The 21,751-nt window shown below is 40.4% G+C and overlaps 1 protein-coding gene across 1 annotated transcript in view; it reads left to right on the top strand.

Annotated features, from left to right (window-relative positions):
- Positions 1-21,751, top strand: part of PHEX (phosphate regulating endopeptidase X-linked) — a 331,765-nt gene that overhangs the window by 287,168 nt on the left and 22,846 nt on the right. Inside the window, exons 14-17 of the mRNA XM_077480708.1 lie at positions 4,093-4,196; positions 12,164-12,222; positions 12,550-12,604; positions 19,824-19,891. Coding sequence (XP_077336834.1) covers positions 4,093-4,196; positions 12,164-12,222; positions 12,550-12,604; positions 19,824-19,891 — 286 coding nt within the window. The remainder of the gene's footprint in view (positions 1-4,092; positions 4,197-12,163; positions 12,223-12,549; positions 12,605-19,823; positions 19,892-21,751) is intronic.

Below are 21,751 nucleotides of genomic sequence, written 5' to 3'. Positions count from 1 at the left end.
GCCATGCAGTGATTGAGTTGGTGTGCTTAGGGGACAGGAGTCACACTGGGACAGAGATTCTGTCAGCTCTGCAGGGGCAGGCTCAGAGGTGGTTGACGCCACACCAGCTTCAGTCAGGAATGGTTGTATGTGACAATGGCTCCAACCTTCTCTCTGCCCTCCGACGGGGACAGTTGACCCATGTTCCATGTTTACCACACATCCTGAATTTAGTGGTGCAGCGGTTCTTGACCAGGTACCCAGGCTTATAGGATCTCCTGAGGCAGTCCAGAAAAGTCGATGGGCATTTCTGCTGTAATACAATGCCAGTGCTTGGCTGGCTGACATTCAAAGGGAATGTAAACTGCCCATCAACCGCCTCATTTGCGACATGCCCACAAGGTGGAACTCAACATTGGCAATGGTGCAGCGGTTGCACACACAGCAGAGGGCCATTAATGAGTACCTGTGTGAGTATGGCACCAGGACAGGGGAGCTCGGCTTCTTTTCACCATGCCAGTGGCTACTGATCAAGGATGCATGCACTGTCCTGTCAAAATTTGGGGAGGCCACGAGGATGGTGAGCAGTGACAATGCATGCATCAGTGACATTGTCCCTCTTGTCTTCCTGTTGGAGCACACGCTTTGTGGAATAATGGACAGGGCACTTAAGACAGAACAGTGGGAGGAAGAGGAGGGCTTCCTTACCTCTGAAGGCCCCCTTTATCCAGATAGTATTCCTGCGCGCCAGTCAACTACACAGGAAGAAGAGGAGGATTGTGTCAGCATGAACATGCATAGTACACTAAGCAGCAGTCTCCAAAGGATGGTTTTCAAGTCACCAGAAACCCAAGGAGTTGTTTGTGGCTGGGAGGAGGTTGTTGCGGATTATGTGATCCTTAGTGACCCAGAGTACTCAGAATCGAATGCCTCTGCAAACTTATGCTGCTTGGCCTCCCTGATTCTGCAAAGCCTGCGAAAGGACCCTAGGATTTGTGGTATCAAGGAGAGAGATCATTACTGGCTGGCAACCCTTCTTAATCCACGTTACAAGGGTAAGGTTGCAGAACTAATCCTGTCTTCGCAGAGGGAGCAGAGGATGAAACATCTTCAGGAAGCTTTGAAGAAAGGTTTGTGCAATGCATTTCCAGACCCTGGGAGGTTACAATTTTCTGGTGCTGGAAAACGTGTTGCTGAAACTTTGTTCAGTCAGAGGAAGAGCAATGGTGAAGGTGACAGGCTGAACAATGCCTTTAGACAATTTTTCAGTCCTCAGCACCAAGGTCTGATTGGTTTAAGCAACCATCGCCAGCATCTGCATTACATGGTGCAGGAATATCTAGGGGCAAGAGCAGATATGGAGACCTTTCCAACAGCGCATTTATTGGGTTACTGGGTCTTGACTCCATTGATAGGCTCACCCTCATAAAAATGAATCAGTCTTGGATCAGCAGCTATCAAGCACCTGATGCTGATGTAACTGATTTAAATTTCTATGGCTGTGGTATACCTTGAAGACTGCCTATGCTGAGTGACTATCCTATTCCTCCTCAATCTTGATGATGCTAGCTTCCAACAATATTTTTGGTTTAGGGCACCACCACCACCGCCTAGGGCCCAATTTTTCTACCCCTGTGTAAAAGGGGCATTTAATTACAATTTTTGATCTAATATTTCACAGCAGGGCCCGTTCCTGTGTCCAACATATAGGTGATTCCCAACTCTTCTATCCTCATCTTGTGTCATGTGAACCTCCACCTCTAGGGGAAAAACCTGTTCACCTCCAGATTAGACCCTGTTACATTGTCACACTCACTTGTAACAATCTCCACCAGCTCCTGGTCCTGATTGCATAGTGTTCTCTCGCCTTAAACCATACTCAGTCAATAGAAAGAACGCATGATAAAAAACACAAAAAGGGAGAACCATACTGCTCTCTATTTCAGTGTTTTATTAAGAGCGCAAAAAAATGGATTAAAAATACTGCCAAAACTTCACAAAAAAGCAAACATCAATTGTCAATATAAACCATGGCTCACAATATAACCTAAAATGGCTGCAGTGTGATGTCACAGGCTCTTCTCCTCCCACCTATACTCGTTAAGCCCTGTGATTGGACTTCCTCAGTGGCCTATCACACAGTGTGAATTATCTATCACACAGTGGTGTTTTTTCACAATTATGTAGGACTTTTATACAAGCTTTTGGGTTGAGATCATGACTGTATCACTAATTATAGTTATATTCACATAAATGTATTTATTATCAATGGGATCGAAGATATAGTTGCGCTGAACTTTTGTTATGTTTGATTTGTATTATATATATATATATATATATATATATATATATATATATATATATATATATATATATATATATATATATATATATATATACATACATATACATACATATACATATATACAGTGACTACAAGTAGTATTCAACCTCCTGCAGATTTAGCAGGTTTGATAAGATGCAAATAAGTTAGAGCCTTCAAACTTTAAACAAGAGCAGGATTTATTAACAGATGCATAAATCTTACAAACCAAAAAGTTATGTTGCTCAGTTAAATTTTAATAAATTTTAAACATAAAAGTGTGGGTCAATTATTATTCAACCCTTAGGTTTAATATTTTGTGGAATAACCCTTGTTTGCAATTACAGCTAATAATCGTCTTTTATAAGACCTGATCAGGCCGGCACAGGTCTCTGGAGTTATCTTGGCCCACTCCTCCATGCAGATCTTCTCCAAGTTATCTAGGTTCTTTGGGTGTCTCATGTGGACTTTAATCTTGAGCTCCTTCCACAAGTTTTCAATTGGGTTAAGGTCAGGAGACTGACTAGGCCACTGCAACACCTTGATTTTTTCCCTCTTGAACCAGGCCTTGGTTTTCTTGGCTGTGTGCTTTGGGTCGTTGTCTTGTTGGAAGATGAAATGACGACCCATCTTAAGGTCCTTGATGGAGGAGCGGAGGTTCTTGGCCAAAATCTCCAGGTAGGCCGTGCTATCCATCTTCCCATGGATGCGGACCAGATGGCCAGGCCCCTTGGCTGAGAAGCAGCCCCACAGCATGATGCTGCCACCACCATGCTTGACTGTAGGGATGGTATTCTTTGGGTCGTATGCAGTGCCATCCAGTCTCCAAACGTCACGTGTGTGGTTGGCACCAAAGATCTCGATCTTGGTCTCATCAGACCAGAGAACCTTGAACCAGTCTGTCTCAGAGTCCTCCAAGTGATCATGAGCAAACTGTAGATGAGCCTTGACATGACGCTTTGAAAGTAAAGGTACCTTACGGGCTCGTCTGGAACGGAGACCATTGCGGTGGAGTACGTTACTTATGGTATTGACTGAAACCAATGTCCCCACTGCCATGAGATCTTCCTGGAGCTCCTTCCTTGTTGTCCTTGGGTTAGCCTTGACTCTTCGGACAAGCCTGGCCTCGGCACGGGAGGAAACTTTCAAAGGCTGTCCAGCCCGTGGAAGGCTAACAGTAGTTCCATAAGCCTTCCACTTCCGGATGATGCTCCCAACAGTGGAGACAGGTAGGCCCAACTCCTTGGAAAGGGTTTTGTACCCCTTGCCAGCCTTGTGACCCTCCACGATCTTGTCTCTGATGGCCTTGGAATGCTCCTTTGTCTTTCCCATGTTGACCATGTATGAGTGCTGTTCACAAGTTTGGGGAGGGTCTTAAATAGTCAGAAAAGGCTGGAAAAACAGATAATTAATCCAAACATGTGAAGCTCATTGTTCTTTGTGCTTGAACTACTTCTTAATACTTTAGGGGAACCAAACAGAATTCTGTTGAATTGAGGGGTTGAATAATAATTGACCCTCTGAATAAACTTTTCACTATTTAAAAAAAAATTAAACAAAGAAATAACATTCTTTTTTGCTGCAGTGCATTTCACACTTCCAGGCTGATCTACAGTCCAAATGTCACAATGCCAAGTTAATTCCGAATGTGTAAACCTGCTAAATCTGCAGGGAGTTGAATATTACTTGTAGGCACTGTATATATATATATATATATATATATATACAGTATATATATAAAAATGATTTTTCTCTTGGTGAGTACACTTATAAATTTTTTTATCATGCAGCTGAAATTTTCAGACTCAGACTATTTTGGAAATGTCCTGCAAACGTTGCACTTTCTATCACAAGCTGATTTCTACTGGCTAAGAAAAGAAGTTCCCAAAAAAGAGTAAGTGTCATTATTAGGTTTTCAGTTGTTTTTTCATTTTGTTTGTCATGTCACTAAATAAAACTAAAGGGATTTTCTACTTTTCCTTTATATATATCTAATTCAGATGTGAGCTTTTAGCCCAATTATAATGGCAGTGATTCTAACAGATTTCAGGTTCCCATTCACTGTAAATAATCCTTCCTGACTGGCCTGTGAGTAAGTAAAGCAAACCAGCAGTTATGAGATAGGACTACTTCTTCCAATAAGTGCAATATATGGCTTCAAGTGTGTGAACACCTGTTTTATATTTGCAAAAAAAAAAAAAAATACATATTGTTGCTTCCAGAAATCTACTGAGCTCATAACTTTCTGACAACACCTTCAGAAACACCTTCAACCTTCTCTGCACTGATATCCAAATGAGTCTTATCAGCTTAGCCCAGGTTACCGTTGTAGTCTACAGAACACCTACACCTTTGTTTTAGATCTGGGGAAGGGCAAAGTGTTATGTAGTCCAAGTCAGGAGCAAAAAGCCTAATGCAAAAACACTGAGGTTGATTTACTAAAACTGAAGAGCGCAAAATCTGGTGCAGCTCTGTATAGAAAACGATCAACTTTAATTTTTTTTTCAAAGTTTAATTGAATAAGCTCAAGTTAAAAGTTGATTGGCTGCCATGCACAGCTGCACCAGATTTTGCAGTTTTAGTAAATCAACCCAACAGCTTCTTCATAGATACAATACGAGTGAGCATTGTCATCCTAGGAGAGGACGTTTATTAATGGCAGGATCACAGGTGAAAATAAAGCCTGCAAAAAAAAAAAAAAAGGATTAAAGTGTTACTAAACCCATGACCCTGCTTTCACTATATCTGGTCTCCCACAGTACACAGAACATAGAAAACCAATTATTTTAGTAAATATAAACTGCTAAATACCTTTTCTCATCAGCAGCATATAGCAGTTTTGACTTCAATCAATGTCCAGCCAAGCACTAGTTAAAGCTTGTAGGAGGAGTTTTATGACTGTCTTATGAGACTGCAAGACCCCTGACCCTCTGTCTGGACAGTGTTGATTGACCTTGTGCTGTTTACATGCACTCTCCCAAGAAAATAAAAATCTCTCTAGCAATACACACCAAACTGAGCATGTGACTCCATAGCCACTGTGTTATGAGGAAATTATAAGGGGACAGTGGAAGAAGGGGAGGACCAGAGAAGCCAAGATCAAACAGCCTTTATATACAATGTGGAGGATTAACCCCTTAGGTCCCACAGTGAGTATAACAAGCCTGCTTTTATACAGACTGATTTTACTGTAGCGGGTTTAGTAACACTTTAAGCTTCAATAAATTAAATGTTACATTTTATTTTTGGTTCATAACATGATTATTATTTTTTCTGATTAGAGGTTTCGTATTACATGTGACTGTTCACAAGTCTGGTATACTGGATTGATAGTTTTTAGAAGCACTATCAATTGATTTTTACTGGTACAGATCACTGGCTTACAAAATATTTAGAAAAACATTATTCTTTGTACTGGCTTGCATGAAAGCCCTCTAGAGCATCAATTTTTACATACTCATATCCATCCAGTATGATTCATCTGTGGATATCTAAAAATCCTTTGACGTTAATGTTTAATCATATTAATTACATTAAATAAATCTTCTTAGTACTTCAGTGATCATTAATCCAATTCAATATCTGTAAAGCATTTCTAAATTAGCTGTTGAACTTGCTACTATTTTATTTTTCCTGTCAGTTGTTAGAGGTTGAAATAAATGATCCATGGGCTCTTCTTGTATATGACCAGATCTATAGGTCTATTGTGTTCACTGCAATCTTCATCTTAGGTTCTTATTTCTGCTGTCACATGTGGAACCCCTACTAAAATAAAACTTGAGGATATGGTAAACTGGGATTTTATCTACCACCATGGCAGCCAAAATGGCGTCTTAATGAATACACAGTTCTTAAAGTTGAAGTTTACCCTACCCCACTTCTAATTTTTTTACTTATTCCCCTGCCTTCCTGATGCGGTGTTCTGATCAGTAAGGATACTTGCCCAACCCGTGAATCCAGCGTTGTCCTGCTGAGATCCCCTTCTCTGTACATGGCAGTCAGATCCCGCGTCACCATCTTCTTCCGGGATTTTATCGGGGGGCCCGCTGCCTCCTGCTTTAGTGAATGGATGCTCAGGATATTCACATCACATATCCTGAGATATTGCCCCACGACAATGAAAATGTTGAGGACTATCTCAGTACCCAGGGATTCAGACAAGGTAAATATAAAAAAATACAAATGTATTGAGAAATAGGACGTAGATAGAAAACATTAATTGCAAAAGTACATATAATAGTTATAGCATACAGTTACAGGTGGTTCAAAAGAGAACAATTTAACCCCACAGGTATATGGGAAATACAGATGTAGGTCCTGACATAATCCTCTACATGTTTCACGACTGAGTCGCTTCTTCAGTAGGAATCGACATCCACAGAAAAATACAAACTCATAATTACATAATCACAGGTATTTAAGGCAATAAAGAAAAAGCAAAATACAGTAAATAAGGTAGTTTTGGAGTGTTATGATCAGGTATAGCTTACTAGTGGAGGCCCAAAGGGGGCACCAGATGGCACAATTAGAGGTACCCAAAACGGATAATCCCCCCGCAGCGAACAAAGAAGACACTGGAAGGTGCAATAACTGGAATAAAAAAAATATATAGGGTATTTTAATATGGGTCTAAATAATCTGTGGACAGAAACACAAAAACAAAAGGATGGGGGTGGGAAGGGGGAAGGGGAAAAAGGGGGGAAGAAGAAGCAAGGGGGGTCCTGCCTTTGATCCTTGGCGCTATACTACCTATACGCTATCTATTGGGTGGGTTAATTCTCTGATTGGATTGGTTTCAATGTCATTCCCCCTTCCCTATCAATCCCCTTTTGGTCCCAAACCCTCCTTTCCCTCTCCCATTTTTCCCTCCCCCTCTCCCCCTCTGGTTTTCACCTCCCCTTTCCTCTCCCCCTTTTCCCCCTCCTCCTCCTTTTCCTCCCCTTCCCCCACTCCCCCTCCTCCCTTCCACCTCCCCCTTCCCTTCCGTTTCCCCCTCCTTCCCTCTCCTTCCTCTCCTTTCCCCTCTCCCCCCTCTCCTTCTTTTCTTCCCCTCCCCTCCCCCCATCTTCCCCTCCTCCATCCTTTTGTTTCTGTGTTCCTGTCAACAGATTATATAGACCCATACTAGGATACCATAGATATATATATTTTGCTTCCAGTTATTGCACTTTCCAGTGTCTCCCGTGTTCGCTGCGGGGGGATGACCCATTTTTGGGTGCCTCTAATTGTGCCGTCTGGTGCCCCCTTTGGGCCTCCACTGATAAGCTATGCCTGATCATAACATTTCAACACTACCTTATTTACTGTATTTTGCTTTTTCTTTATTGCCTAAATATCTGTGATTGTGTAATTATGAGATTGCATTTTTCTGTGGATGTATATGTTCTATTCCACCTGAAGAAGATGACCTACATCTGTATTTCCCATATACCTGTGAGGTTTAATTGTTCTCTTTTGAACCACCTGTAACTGTATGCTATAACTATTATATGTACTTTTATACTTAATGTTTTTTTTCTATGTCCTATTTCTCAATATATTTATATTTTTTATATTTACCTTGTTTGAATCCCTGGGTACCGAGATAGTCCTCAACATTCTTGTTGTCGTGGGCAATATTTTGGAGTACCCCCTGAAACATTGCTTTTTCACTATCTTTATACTAAGGATGATGGTACTACCCGTCCTTATTCCTTTAATTACCTAGTTTGAGGCAATACCCTATATATCCTGAGATATGTGAGATATTCTTTTTACCCTGCCTTTCTGATTCAGTATTCTGCACAGGAATGATACTCACCCAACCAGTGGATCCAGCATTGTCCTGCTCAGATCCCCTGCTCTGTAGCCGGCAGTCAGATCTCGCGCTGCCATCATCTTCTTCTGGAATGTCATCGGGGGGGGGGGGGGGGGCACCGCCTCCTACTTTAGCAAATGGATGCTCCCTACACCTCTCAGGATCACACCACATATCCTGAGAGGTACCAGGGGGTGCTGACGTAATTTGCCTAGGCCAATTATGGCAGACCTTGGCACCCCAGATGTTTTGGAACTACATTTTCCATGATGCTCATGCATTTTTCATTGTACTTGATCATCATGGAAAATGTAGTTTCAAAACATCTGGAATACCAATGTTTGCAGTCACTGGCCTAGGTGAATGACAGAAGAGGTGTCAGGAAGAAATACCGTATATACTCGAGTATAAGCCGAGATTTTCAGCCTCTTTTTTGAGGCTGAAAGTGCCCCCCTCGGCTTATACTCGAGTCATCGCTGTCTGCCCGCTCGATCAGCGTGTCGAGCAGACAGACAGCGGCCATTCTGATTCAAAAGCCGCGCCTCCGGCTCCGCCTTCGCCTGTGATAGGCGGAACACTGAATTTCCCAGCAGCCTGTGTTCCGCCTATCACGGACGTCGTATCATCCTCGTACTACGGACGAGGATGATACGACGTCTGTGATAGGCGGAACACAGGCTGCTGGGAAATTCAGTGTTCCGCCTATCACAGGCGAAGGAGGAGGCGCGGCTTTTGAATTTTACAATGGCCGCTGACGAAGAGGGCACGGGACGGAGGCAAGGCAAGGCACGGCACGGCACGGGACGGGACGGGACGGGACGAAGGCAAGGCATGACACGGGACGGAGGCTCGGGACAAAGGCTCGGGACACAGGTAGGCTGGACACACACACACACACACACACACACACACACACACACACACACACACACACACACACACACACACACACACACACACATGGATGGATGGATGGATACACACACACACAGGGATGGATGGATGGATGGAGACACACACACACAGGGATGGATGGATGGATGGATGGAGACACACACACACACAGGGATGGATGGATGGATGGATGGAGACACACACACAGGGATGGATGGATGGATGGATGGAGACACACACACACAGGGATGGATGGATGGATGGACACACACAGGGATGGATGGACGGACACACAGGGATGGACGGACACACAGGGACGGACGGACACACAGGGATGGACGGACACACACACAGGGATGGACAGGCATGTCTCACCCTCGGCTTATACACGAGTCAATAAGTTTGCCAGTTTTTTTGGGGGTAAATTGGGGGCCTCGGCTTATATTCGGGTCGGCCTATACTCGAGTATATACGGTAGCTTTTGATAAAAAGGAAAAGAAAAAAGAAAGCCTAAAAAAACAAAACAAATGCAGCCATCACATCTAAGAATTGGTAAGCTGCAATACAAAAAAAAAATCCTTTGGGGTTTATTCCTGTTTTAAGTTTGTCTAAAGCCAAGTTTTTTTTTTTGTTTTTTTTTTGTTTTGTTTTTTACAGTGACACTAAACTCTGGTTTAAAAGAAAAAAATCTTCTCAAGTATGTTTTTTTGTTTTTACGTCAGAAAAGTACCTTTCCTGACAGACTCCATGTCAGCCTACGTATGGGTTAATCCTGCCCTCTTATATCTCATAGGACCCCTCTCCCATAAATCTTTGCTCCGGGCCAGAGGGCGTCTTGACCAGCAATTACTCACCCGGGTGTGTATGGCTAGTTATTTCCCATACGTGGCTGCCATTGAATCTCTCAGGAAAACTGAACATTTACGGAACACGTCCTCTGGCCCGGAGCAAAGATTTATGGGAGAGGGGTCCTATGAGGTGACGGGATTAACCCATGTGTAGGCTGCCATGAAGTCCATCAGGAAAGGAAAATTACAGTAAGTATTTGATAGGAAATTTTCCATTTTTATTGCTCATACCCATTAGAACATTTCCCATCAACTCTTGTTTTGGGTGTCATCATTGTTATCAAATTTTGGATTTCTCATTACTCTATGTCTCAGTGACAGTGCTCACCAGTACAGAGAGGCTGGGGGACACAGACAGCAATACAAACCAGAAAGGAGTTCTAAATCCTACTTTTCTGGTTTTAGATACAGCCAAGGCTCACTAACTGTATCAAGCTAAGCAGCACTATACATTTAAAGTGGTAATAAACCCAAAACCAAAACTGTTATAAATTGCAGCTTACAATCATCAGATGTGGTGACTGTATTAGTTTTATTTTTTTTAGGCTTTTTCCTTCTGTTTTTCCCTGCTGATCTGGCAAATAACATACCTCCTACATAAATTAGATACTACTCTGGATGAATGAACACAGAAGGCAAAGTAGACAGCAGCATTGTTAGTCTGGGGGGGGGGGGGGGGGTAATATTAAATGTATTAGATTTATATACACTAACAAATTGAAGCCAAACTCCAGCTCACATTTTATAATGTTACAGCTTACCATTTTGTCTCCTTTTGGGATAAAGGTTTTACCTAAATAAATAAAAGCTGGTTAATTTAAGCACCCCGCCTGTGCTAAATGGTTTGTCATATCCATATAAACTGATATATTCTGCTGGAAAGCTTAGCTTTTGAAAACCAACAGACGGGCTGGATCACCAGGTGGAAATAAAAGGAAAGAAAGCCTAAAAAAGAGAACAAATGCAACCATCACATCTAAGAATTGCAATATAATAAATGTTTGCTTTTGGTTTTAATACCGCTTTAATATGCACTTATTCCTTAATGTATACCTAAAGGCAAAAGTTTTTTTTAACGTTTTGGATAGAGTGAAGGTATTAGAATACCTGTCAGTGTTTGCTGCCTGTGCCCTCATTAGGGAGTTTCACCCTCTCTATTCATCCTGCTTACCATTATAATCAAAAGCAAAAGTAAAAGAAAATCCAAAACTTTGGGTTGTCCCCAGAAAAGTGATAGAGGAAAAATCTTCTAATGGGAACACTAATTCTGGTGACCTTTGGGTCCCCAAGGGATTCTCTTAATTTGCAGGGATTTCCTCTTACCTCCTGTTTCGGCTATGAGACAAGGAGTGAAGGTTAATCTCCCCATTGGGACAAAGAGAGCAAAAATAAACCTTACAGGGGTTATAATCCTCCCTTACTGTATCCAAATTTTTTTACATTTTTGCCCATAGTTCTACTTTAACTTTAACAAAATGGTTAGTCTTGGAGAAATCAACACTCTAAATTGGGTTGCTGTTCATCTCTATCATTGTGTCAGGATATTTTTATTATTTGACACCAATAATGTATGAAACAATAGACTACAGTATATAACATATGAATGCAATACAATCTGTATTACCTCGGTCTTATTCAAAACTGTTGTCTTCTGAACAAAAAGACAAAAAAAACAGACGTGTGTGTTCATAGCAGTTTATGTTTGCTATTAAAGTGCTGCTAAACCTAGAACAGTAAAGTCAGTCTGTATATGCAGTAAAGCATGTTTGTTATGCTCCCTGTGGAACTTAAGCGGTTAATCCTCCACATTCTGTAAAAAGAATGTTTGATCCTGTCTTCTCTGATCCTTCTCTTCTCCAAAGTCCCCAGTCTATCTCCTGACAGTACAGAGCCTTGGGGCACTCTGTACATGCTCAGTTTGATGTTTATTGCTAGAGAGGTTTTTAAAAAAAAAATTGTGGAGAGTGCATGTGATTGGCACAGGGTCAATCGGCACTCTCCAGACAGAGGGTGAGGGGTCATGCAGCCTCAAAGGACAGTCAGAGGAGAATAAAAACGTCCCCCTACCTGCTTTAATAAGTGCAGGGCCGGACACTGAAAGAAGTCACAAGACTGCTATTGTATATATTGCTGATGAGAAAAGGTATTTAGCAGTTTATATTTACTAAAATAATTGCATTTCCATGTTGTGTGTACTGGAGGGGGGGGGGGGGGGGGCAGATATAGTGAATGCAGGGTCCTGGGTTTAGTAACACTTGAATGAAGATTGACAACATTCCTCAGAAAATGCTGCTTGATCTAAATTATTATTTTTGCTTACAGGTGGTATACTAGCCCAACTACTGTCAATGCTTTTTACAGTGCATCAACAAACCAGATTCGTAAGTACTACTTTCAGCTTTTCTCTTACTTGGCTGTATTAGTGGATGTGGTTTAGAAATATATATCAGATGCCTATAAATATAAGAAGTAATCTATAATGTATTCAGTTTCCAAGGACATCTATACAGTTAAAAAGCATGATGTAGCAACTGATATTATAATACACTGAAGCTTAAAGTGTTTGATTCATAGTGGTGTAGTGGAGATTTTGAAAGGTTGATCAATGGAAGGCAGCATTTATGTTTGCATCAGCATGTTATGTTATTATACTTTTATAGGTAAATCAATTACTATAATTAATCACATGTCTCTTCTTATGTGTATAGGATTCCCAGCTGGAGAGCTTCAAAAACCTTTTTTTTGGGGCACAGAATATCCACGGTATGTTGAAAGGAAAAGTAAAGGAAAAATATATCACGAAGATAAGCTAAACATGGATACATATTTCAAATAGAAAAAAATGTAGTGTTAAATTCTAATATATTAAAGTAATAAATGATTGTGTACAGCGAATGTACTATACACTGAAAATTTTAAGTTTACAGCTGGATCCAGATAAACACTGTTGGGACCAAATTAAAGTTGAACTCCAGGCACATCATAAAACAGGAATTTTCCTATATGCTGTGTGATCTTTGGGGGTCAAAGGGATCGCACGACGCTGACTTACACACAAAAAAAAAACCTCTATTCTACTTAAATGGCTTGTCGTCAGCAATAACAAAAGTCCACAACCACAAAATGCAAACTTAAATACTCCTTGTCAGGTTAGTCTAATGCCGCATACACACGACCGGACCTTCCAGCAGACTGGGTCCAAAGGGATTAGTCCATCGGACAATGCGATCGTGTCTGGGCTAGTCCGATCGTTTTTCAAAAAAAAAAAATCAGACAGACCTAGAAATAGAACATGTTTCAAATCTATCCGACGTACTCAATTCTGATGGACTAAAATCGGGAAAACCATTCATCTGTGTGCTGGTCTGACGGACAAGGGAAAACAAGGGAAACTTTTGGCTACTGGCTATTGAACTTCCTTGTTTAGTCTGTTTACATCATCACCTTCAAAATGAATGGACTTTCAGATGTACTTAGTCCGTTCGTGTGTGGCCAAGTCCGTTCATTCGGAAAGTCCGCCGGAAGTCCGCCGAAAGTCCATCGGGAAGACCGTCGGACCTAGTCTGCCAGAAAGTCTGGTCGTGTGTACGTGGCATAAGTCCATAACAACACGGAAAATTAGCTTATGCCAGCATCTGCCACTTCAAAATAGTAATCTCCAGACCACAGAGGCACAATAGAGTCCAGCCAGGAGCAGGGGGTTTCCAAAGCTGTGAGAAGCTGTTTCTCTAGGAAGACCTCACCCAAGCTGTTCATGTGGGGAAGACTACAGCTAGGGGTTCTTACAGTAGCTGCAAGAAATTCAATTGGTCAGGGGCTGCAGGCTACTTTATCTAGCTCTCTGATGGGAGGCTAATTTCAACCCCTATTTCAGCTTATGATAAGAAAATGAGCACACAGATGAGGGCAACCTTCAACATTTTATACCTTTTTATTTTTATGTGGCAGGAATGGTGGTAGGTTGCTTTGGTCCCTTTTTTTATTTTTTTAAAACCTGGTTGAAATCAGTAGGATTGTTGTGGTCTAAGATCCAATAACTATAACAAAAATAAAAGTCATAGAATAAAAAGACTCACAGGTATAAAGGAGCAATGAAATATTATGGGGTTGATTTACTAATGGTAAACAAGCTGTTCGCCTTGCAAAGGGACTAACGCTTGGCTTGGTGAATGGGGTGAAAACTCACTATGCAAAGAATACACATTCACTTGCAAAATATCTGTGTTTAGAAAACCTTTCTGAGATGTGCAATTTATTTGCCTAATTGTCCCTGACCCTGAAAAATGTGCACAGTCTTGCCTTTCCTCTCTAATGAAAGGCAGCTTAGAGTTTAGTATCCCTTATTTTAGTATTTTTCATATATAGCTATTTTGTTGTAAAAGGCTTAATGAAGGCAGTTTGCCAATGTTTCAATTTTCTAACTCCCCAATTAAGTATAAAGGCCTCTCTAAGTACCTGAAATAATTGTTGACCTCTTTCGTTTTGACCTTATGAAAAATTAACAATAATAACCTTTGCTTTAAACAGCTCAGGTCAACGTGAGCACTCTACAATCCTAGCAGAAAATGCCATTAAAGCACACAATGATATATTTGACAGCTTTAAAAAAAGTCAAATGTCAGTGTTTATCTCCATTTTGTTAAAATGTCTACAATTTGTATTTCCCATCTGTAGCAATATTCAGCATCATTTCAGAGAAATAGAAAAAATATAAAATGTATCCATCAATATAATATAAAGGTATACCAATCTGAACATGCTAAGTGGAACTTTATTGCTGTGGATGGTCAAACAATTGGTCATTTCAAAAAGCTGGCTAAAACCAGAGATCCAAGACTGAGGATTCATCTAACACCACTGGGGATCAAGGAGGATAAAGGAGAGTGCAGAGCAATTATATCTGCAATATTTTATGTAGACCACCATTGTTGAGGCAAATACTTATCTGTCCACTTCTCTAACTTCCTACTTACCATCTCTCTTCCACTCTTACTACAGTCGATTTAGAACTTCTCTACCTCATTTGTATGCTTATTGTGCTAGATTTACATTATTACCACCAAAAAAAAAAAAAAAAGATTTTGAGTAACAGGTACTGTTTAAGTAATCAGCATATTTTGCTAGTGCTCGCAGAAAGTCTCTTAACCCCCCTGGTGGTATTCCCGAGTCTGGCTCGGGGTGGAATTGTTATACCAAAAGCGGTAACCCCGAACCAGACTCGGGACCGCATCACTGTATGCAGGGAGAGGTTTACTTACCTTCTCCCTCGGATCCAGCGGTGTCCGCCCCGCTGTACGAGCTCGATCTATCACATCGCCGATCTCCGTGCTCTGCGAGTGTTGCGACGCACGGGGGCGGAGATCGCCGCCAAGTACAAAAAGTGAAACACTCACTATACATACAGTATAATGTAATCTTACAGATTACATTGCTGTATGCAATAATTTCACATCCCCTTTGTCCCTAGTGGTCTGCCCAGTGTCCTGCATGCAGTTTTATATAATAAAAACTGTTCTTTATGCCTGGAAACTGGAGATTGTCCTTAGCAACCAAAACTGTCCCTTTACATCAAAAATGATTTTAGACTGGCTATAAAACAGCAATAATAAATTGGAATCACTCGCAGAATTGAGTGATAGCGATTTGTGGGGAGATCCGTCATCAAATACTGAAAAGTAATGACAGTGACAATTCTGCAACTGAGCAAATTTCAGTGTTTTTGATTTGATTACATTATTGAATCATTTTTATTATTGTTATATTATTATTTGGTATAATTGTTTATAATTATTTATTATATTATAATTTATGATTTCATTTTTCAAACTTTATCATATCCGGGATGTCTGCTAGACTCTGGTTTGGACAGATTTAAGTGAGTTATTGCTAAGAATTACAGGACTACAATAAAAAAAAACGCCAAATTTTTGTGAAAAATAATTGTACCGCTTTTAGCACCTAAAATCCGAAATAATCGTACCACCAGGGAGGTTAAAGTATAAGTTCACCTTTGGGAACATGTTACATGTTCCATTCGTTTTTAGGGTGGAACATGTAACATGTTCCCACTATTTTCACCACTGCCCACTTTGCTGGCTCCATTGACAGCCAGTATTGGGATCTTCTCCCCCCTACTGGCTGTCACTATTTAGAAAAAAAAAAAAATCTGTGAATGGGAAACTACGAGTATCGACATCCTTTGCGGCTCTCGGTGCTGTTGAGTGCTGATCACAATCTGCTGATCACAGGTGCAATGCTTTACAGGCTCCAAGTAAAATAAATAAATACATTTTTTTACATGTTTTTAACCTGCAAAAAGATGTGCATTTAATATTTATTTTTTTAAAGGTGTACCTATCATTTTATGGAAGCAAATACTTGCTTTGCCCATGCTGGTTTGCTTTAATGCCCCATTCAACACATGCTTACATTTCCTGCACTACTCTGCTGCTCTATTCACTGATAGGGGGCAAAGAAAATAAAAATTTTAGGTATAAAGCAGCATGTGACTGCCTCCCTGTTATAGCAGAGGTGCTTGGTGGTTAGTCTAGTGCTCTGAATGGAACAATTCTGCGCTAGCAAAGGGCTGTCTCTTTTTGCTCTCAGCAGCTAAAGAGATTGCATGGAGCAACAATAAAGTGGGGGCAAAGCAGGTTCACTTTCAAGGAATCTTGTAATGGCAAAAAATATGTAAGCTGTCATTGCTTTTTTCATTAAAAAATGTTAATTGGAAGCAATTAACAAACAAATGTCATTGGCACATACAAAATGTATAAACATCAAATTAGGTGCTCACTGAAGTCTTATTCAATAATAATGGTAGGAAAATTATCCCTGTCATTTGATAAAATACAAATTGTTTAGATTATCGTAAAATTCTACTCCATCCATGTTCCTTTTGCATACAGCTTACTTGTAGTTTAAGTTTAGCAGTTCTGCCCCTTTTATCACTTGTGTGGTTAAAGAGTTAAGATTTAACCACTTAAGGACCTAAGGGCTTAAAGTTTTTTTTGCTAGAAAATTACTTAGAACCCCCAAACATTATACATTTTTTCTAACACCCTTTAGAATAAAATGGCGATCATTGCAATACTTTCTGTCTTACAAGCGCACTTTTTTGGAAAAAAATACACTTTTTCAATTAAAAAATAAGACAACAGTAAAGTTAGCCCAATTTTTTTTATATTGTGAATGATAATGTCATGCCGAGTGAATTGATACGCAACATGTCACGCTTCAAAATTGCGCCCGCTCGTGGAATGGCAACAAATTTTACCCATAAAAATCTCCATAGGAGACGTTTAAAAAATTCTACAGGTTGCATGTTTTGAGTTACAGAGAAGGTCTAGGGCTAGAAATATTGCTCTTGCTCTACTCACGTATGTGTTTGCTTCTGCACGCGAGCTCGGCGGGATGGGACACGTTTAAAAAAAAATATCTTATTTATTTTAACTTTTATTTTTTATTTTTACACTGTTCTTTTAAAAAGAATGGTTTCACTTTTATTCCTATTACAAGGAATGTAAACATCCCTTGTAATAGAAAAAAGCATTTCAGGACCTCTTAAATATGAGATCTGGGGTCAAAAAGACCTCAGATCTCATATTTACACTAAAATGCAATAAAAAAAAAAAGTTGTCATTTGAAAAAAAAAAAGGCCCTTTAAGAGCTATGCATGGAAGAAAAGTTTTGATGTAATTTCCGCCCTGCAATGGTATGGAGATGGGTGGGATCCCTCTTCCCCTCACTCATCTCCATACCCAGCCAGCAGAAGGACCCGATTGCCTCCGCCGCTGCCGACAGCTCCGGTAAGCGCGGCGGGAGGGGGGCCCTCTCTATAGCCGATAAAAATGATCTCGTGGTGACTCCCCCTCAGAGACCACTATTATCAGAAACCAGACCGCCGGCCAAAGAAGAAGATACCAGGGTTAATGCAGCTAGCTGCTGCCATAACAAAGATATCCCTCCTCAAAGTTAGGACGTATATTGGAGTGTGGCAGTCCAGAAGTGGTTAAAGAGTCCCAATGTAGTAGATTTATGGACCAGGATAACTACACTCAATTACTCTGCCCCTCCCCCCTGATTGCTTATGTTGCAGCCTAAATATCCTTGAGTGCGTTTGTGCTTCTGTTATTTTAGTGGATTTGAGGACTTCTACAGTATGACCCAGCACATAGTAATGGTACACTAGAGCAATGGTCATCAACCCTGTCCTCAGGGCCCACTAACAGGCCAGGTTTTATGTATTACCTTGGGGAGATGCAGACTAGAATACTGCAATCACTGAGCAGCAAATGATATCACCTGTCATGTATTTCAGTTACCTTGCAAACCTGGCCTGTTAGTGAGCCCTAAGGACAGGGTTGGTGACCACTGCACTAGAGGACACAACACAGAAGTACTCCTGAATCAACAGTTTTAAGGTAGTTCTTTGGACTAGTAGCAAGGTAGCAAAACACTACAGCACTCACTTCTGCAATCTAAGGGATTATTGTTTGTGGATTACTTTAAAAGGACTCTATTGTCCCATACACATGATCAGAATTTCTGCCAGCAAAAGTCGGATGTGAGCTTTTGGTCAGAAATTCTGACCATGTGTACGCTCCATTGGACTTTTGCTGGCAGAATTCCAGCCAGCAAAAGATTGAGATCAGGTTCTCTATTTTTCGGTCGGAAAAAGTTCCTATCTGAAAATGCATTAGTCTGTATGTAATTCGAATGCCAAAAAATCACGCATGCTCAGAAACAATTCGACGCATGCTTGGAAGCATTGAACTTCATTTTTTCATAGTGTTGTACGTCACTACGTTCTTGATGGTCGAAAGTTCAGAGAACTTTTGTGTGACCGTGTGTATGCAAGGCAAGCTTGAGTGGAATTCCATTTTCTGATGGAATTTCTGATTGTGTGTTTCGGGGCATGTCAGTTGCCCAAAGAAATCCAAAGACAAGCCCATCATACCTTCCTGTTGTTCTCTATACTCTTTCTGAATCCTCAGCTTTTGACACTTCTAAGGGTGTTGGATGCCTGTGCCTCCCTTTTGTGCTAAGGATCAAGTCTCTGACTCCTACTTTGCTGTAGTACCCTGTAATGGTGTAGGGGTCAGAGAATTGAACTACCGTGCATGGCAGAGGACAAAGGCATTGGACACTCTTGGAAGTGTTGATTGCTGAAGACTCTGGTGGAGTCAGCAGCACTGGAACAGAGGGACGTTAGAAGACACCAACTACAATAGAATTGAGTATATCACCTTTTCTACTTATGGGTCCTGCCAATTGGATTCATTTAGGAAACTGACCGGCTCTTTTTAAATAAATAGAAGCATTTAAACAGCCCAGTATGAAAATAACCTCTGACAATGCATGTACACTCTCTGTAATTATTTATTTACCAATATCTTTTTTTCTTAGAAAATGTAAAAGCCTTTCACAACATGTGTCCCACAATGCAGTGTTTGAGTTATGGATAAAACTAGGCATTTGCAGAAAGTCCTGGCAATGAAAGAAAGTGAAAGCAGATCTCATCAGTCTGGGAATCTGCTTGTGTGTGGTTAGTGATTTGCTAGAAAGAGGAACAATGTATTTCTTTTATACATCTCAGATGAAATGGTGATTTCATGTAGTGCAAAAAAGAATACAGTGACAAAACTGTCAAATTTTGAAGATTCCTGTTTGCTGTGAAGGTAAGAGAAAACTGACCGCCAACCTGATAATATAATGAAAACTGAATTTGCATGCATCAGTGTCAGACATTTGCCAACTTTCCCAGCGGGAAATGATTAGAACTGGCAGCCGATGATCCCATTTCATCTTTGATCTGTGATATTCCCAGGCAACATTGTGAAAATGAATAATTAAATTCTGAATCCTAGCTGGTTCCTGATAAGAAAATAAATGATGCAGTGGAAAGCTGAGCTATTCATCAGAAGACAGGATGTTGGAGATGTTTTGTACTTAATAGTATTTACATGTTCTTCTTTGGCAGATCCCTCAGCTATGGAGCGATTGGAGTAATTGTGGGCCATGAGTTTACACATGGATTTGACAGTAATGGTAAATATTTTATATATATATATATATATATATATATATATATATATATATATATATATATATAGCACTTAAAAGAATGTACATAACAATATGTTGATTGATCATGATTTGGCATCATCTCTTTATTAACAGATCTTCTACTAGTTATCATTTAGGCCTTGTGAAGATGCTAACATTTTCATTTCTACGCAAGCTTTGAAATGTACAGTGCCTTGAAAAAGTATTCATACCCCATGACATTTTCCACATTTTGTCATGTTACAACCAAAAACATAAATGTATTTTATTGGGATTTAATGTGATAGGCCAACACAAAGTGGCACATCATTGTGTAGTAGAAGGAAAATGATAAATGGTTTTCCAGATTTTTTAAGACATAAATATCTGAAAAGTGTGGCGTGCATTTGTATTCAGCCTCCCTGAGTCAATACTTTGTAGAACCACCTTTCGCTGCAATTACAGCTGCAAGTCCTTTTGGGGATGTCTCTACCAGCTTTGCGCATCTAGAGAGTGACATTTTTGCCCATTCTTCATCGCAAAATAGCTCAAGCTCTGTCAGATTGGATGGAGTGCATCTGCGAACAGCAATGTTCAAATCTTGCCCAGATTCTCAATTGGATTTAGGTCTGGACTTTGACTGGGCCATTCTATTTGTAGCTCTGGCTGTATGTTTAGCGTTGCTGTCCTGCTGGAAGGTAAACCTCCACCCCAGTCTCATGTCTTTTGTAGACTAACATCTTTTCTTCTAAGATTTCCCTGTATTTGGCTCCATCCATCTTTCCATCAACTCTGACCAACTTCCCTGTCTCTGGTAAAGAAAAGCATCCCCACAACATGATGCTGCCACCGCTATGTTTCATGGTGGGGATGGTGTGTTCAGGGTGATGTTTGGTGTTAGTTTTCCACCACAGATAGTGTTTTTCTTTTAGGCCAAAAAGTTAAATTTTGGTCTCATTTGGCCAGAGCACCTTCTTCCACATGTTTGCTGTGTCCTCCACATGGCTTCTCGCAAACTGCAAATGGGACTTCTTATCACTTTCTTTCAACAATGGTTTTCTTCTCGCCACTTTTCCATAAAGGCCAGATTTGTGTGCACGACTAATAGTGGTCCTATTGACAGATTCTCCCACCTGAGCTGTGGATCTCTGCAGTTCCTCCAGAGTTATCATGGGCCTCTTGGCTGCTTCTCTGATTAATGCTCTCATTGTCCGGCCTGTCAATTTAGGTGGATGGTTTTCAGTGGTACCATACTCTTTTCGTTTTTGAATGATGGATTGAACAGTGCTCCGTGAGATGTTTAAAGCTTGGGTTATTTTTATGTAATCTAACCCTGCTTTAAACTTCTCCACAATTTTATTCCTGACCCATCTGGTGTGTTCCTTGGCCTTCAAGATGCTGGTTGTTCACTAAAGTTCTCTAACAGACATCTGAGGGCTTCACAGAACAGCTGTTTTTATACTGAAATTTAATTACACATAGATAGACTATATTTACTAATTAGATGACTTCTAAAAGCAATTGGTTCCACTAGATTTTAGTTAGGGTTATCAGAGGAAAGGAGTCTGAATACATATGCACGGCACACTTTTCAGGTATTTATTTGTAAAAAATTATGAAAACCATTTATCATTTTCCTTCCATTTCACAAATATGTGCCACTTTTGTTGGTTTATCACATAAAATCCCAATTAAATAAATTTACGTTTTTTTTGGTTGTAACATGACAAAATGTGGAAAATTTTAAGGGGTATGAATACTTTTTCAAGGCACTGTATCTGTTGAAATGACTGCTCAGTAGGAAGAAAGAATGCAAGTGCTCTTTACTGTTGGACCTTCTTACCAGTGCTGTTTGTAAAGCGT

This window comes from Lithobates pipiens, unplaced genomic scaffold (assembly GCF_037356315.1).
Source record: "Lithobates pipiens isolate NorthernLeopardFrog02 unplaced genomic scaffold, aLitPip1_a1.2 Scaffold_16, whole genome shotgun sequence".
NCBI classification, from domain to species: Eukaryota; Metazoa; Chordata; class Amphibia; order Anura; family Ranidae; genus Lithobates; species Lithobates pipiens.
This window is presented reverse-complemented; position numbering and strand designations above follow the sequence as displayed.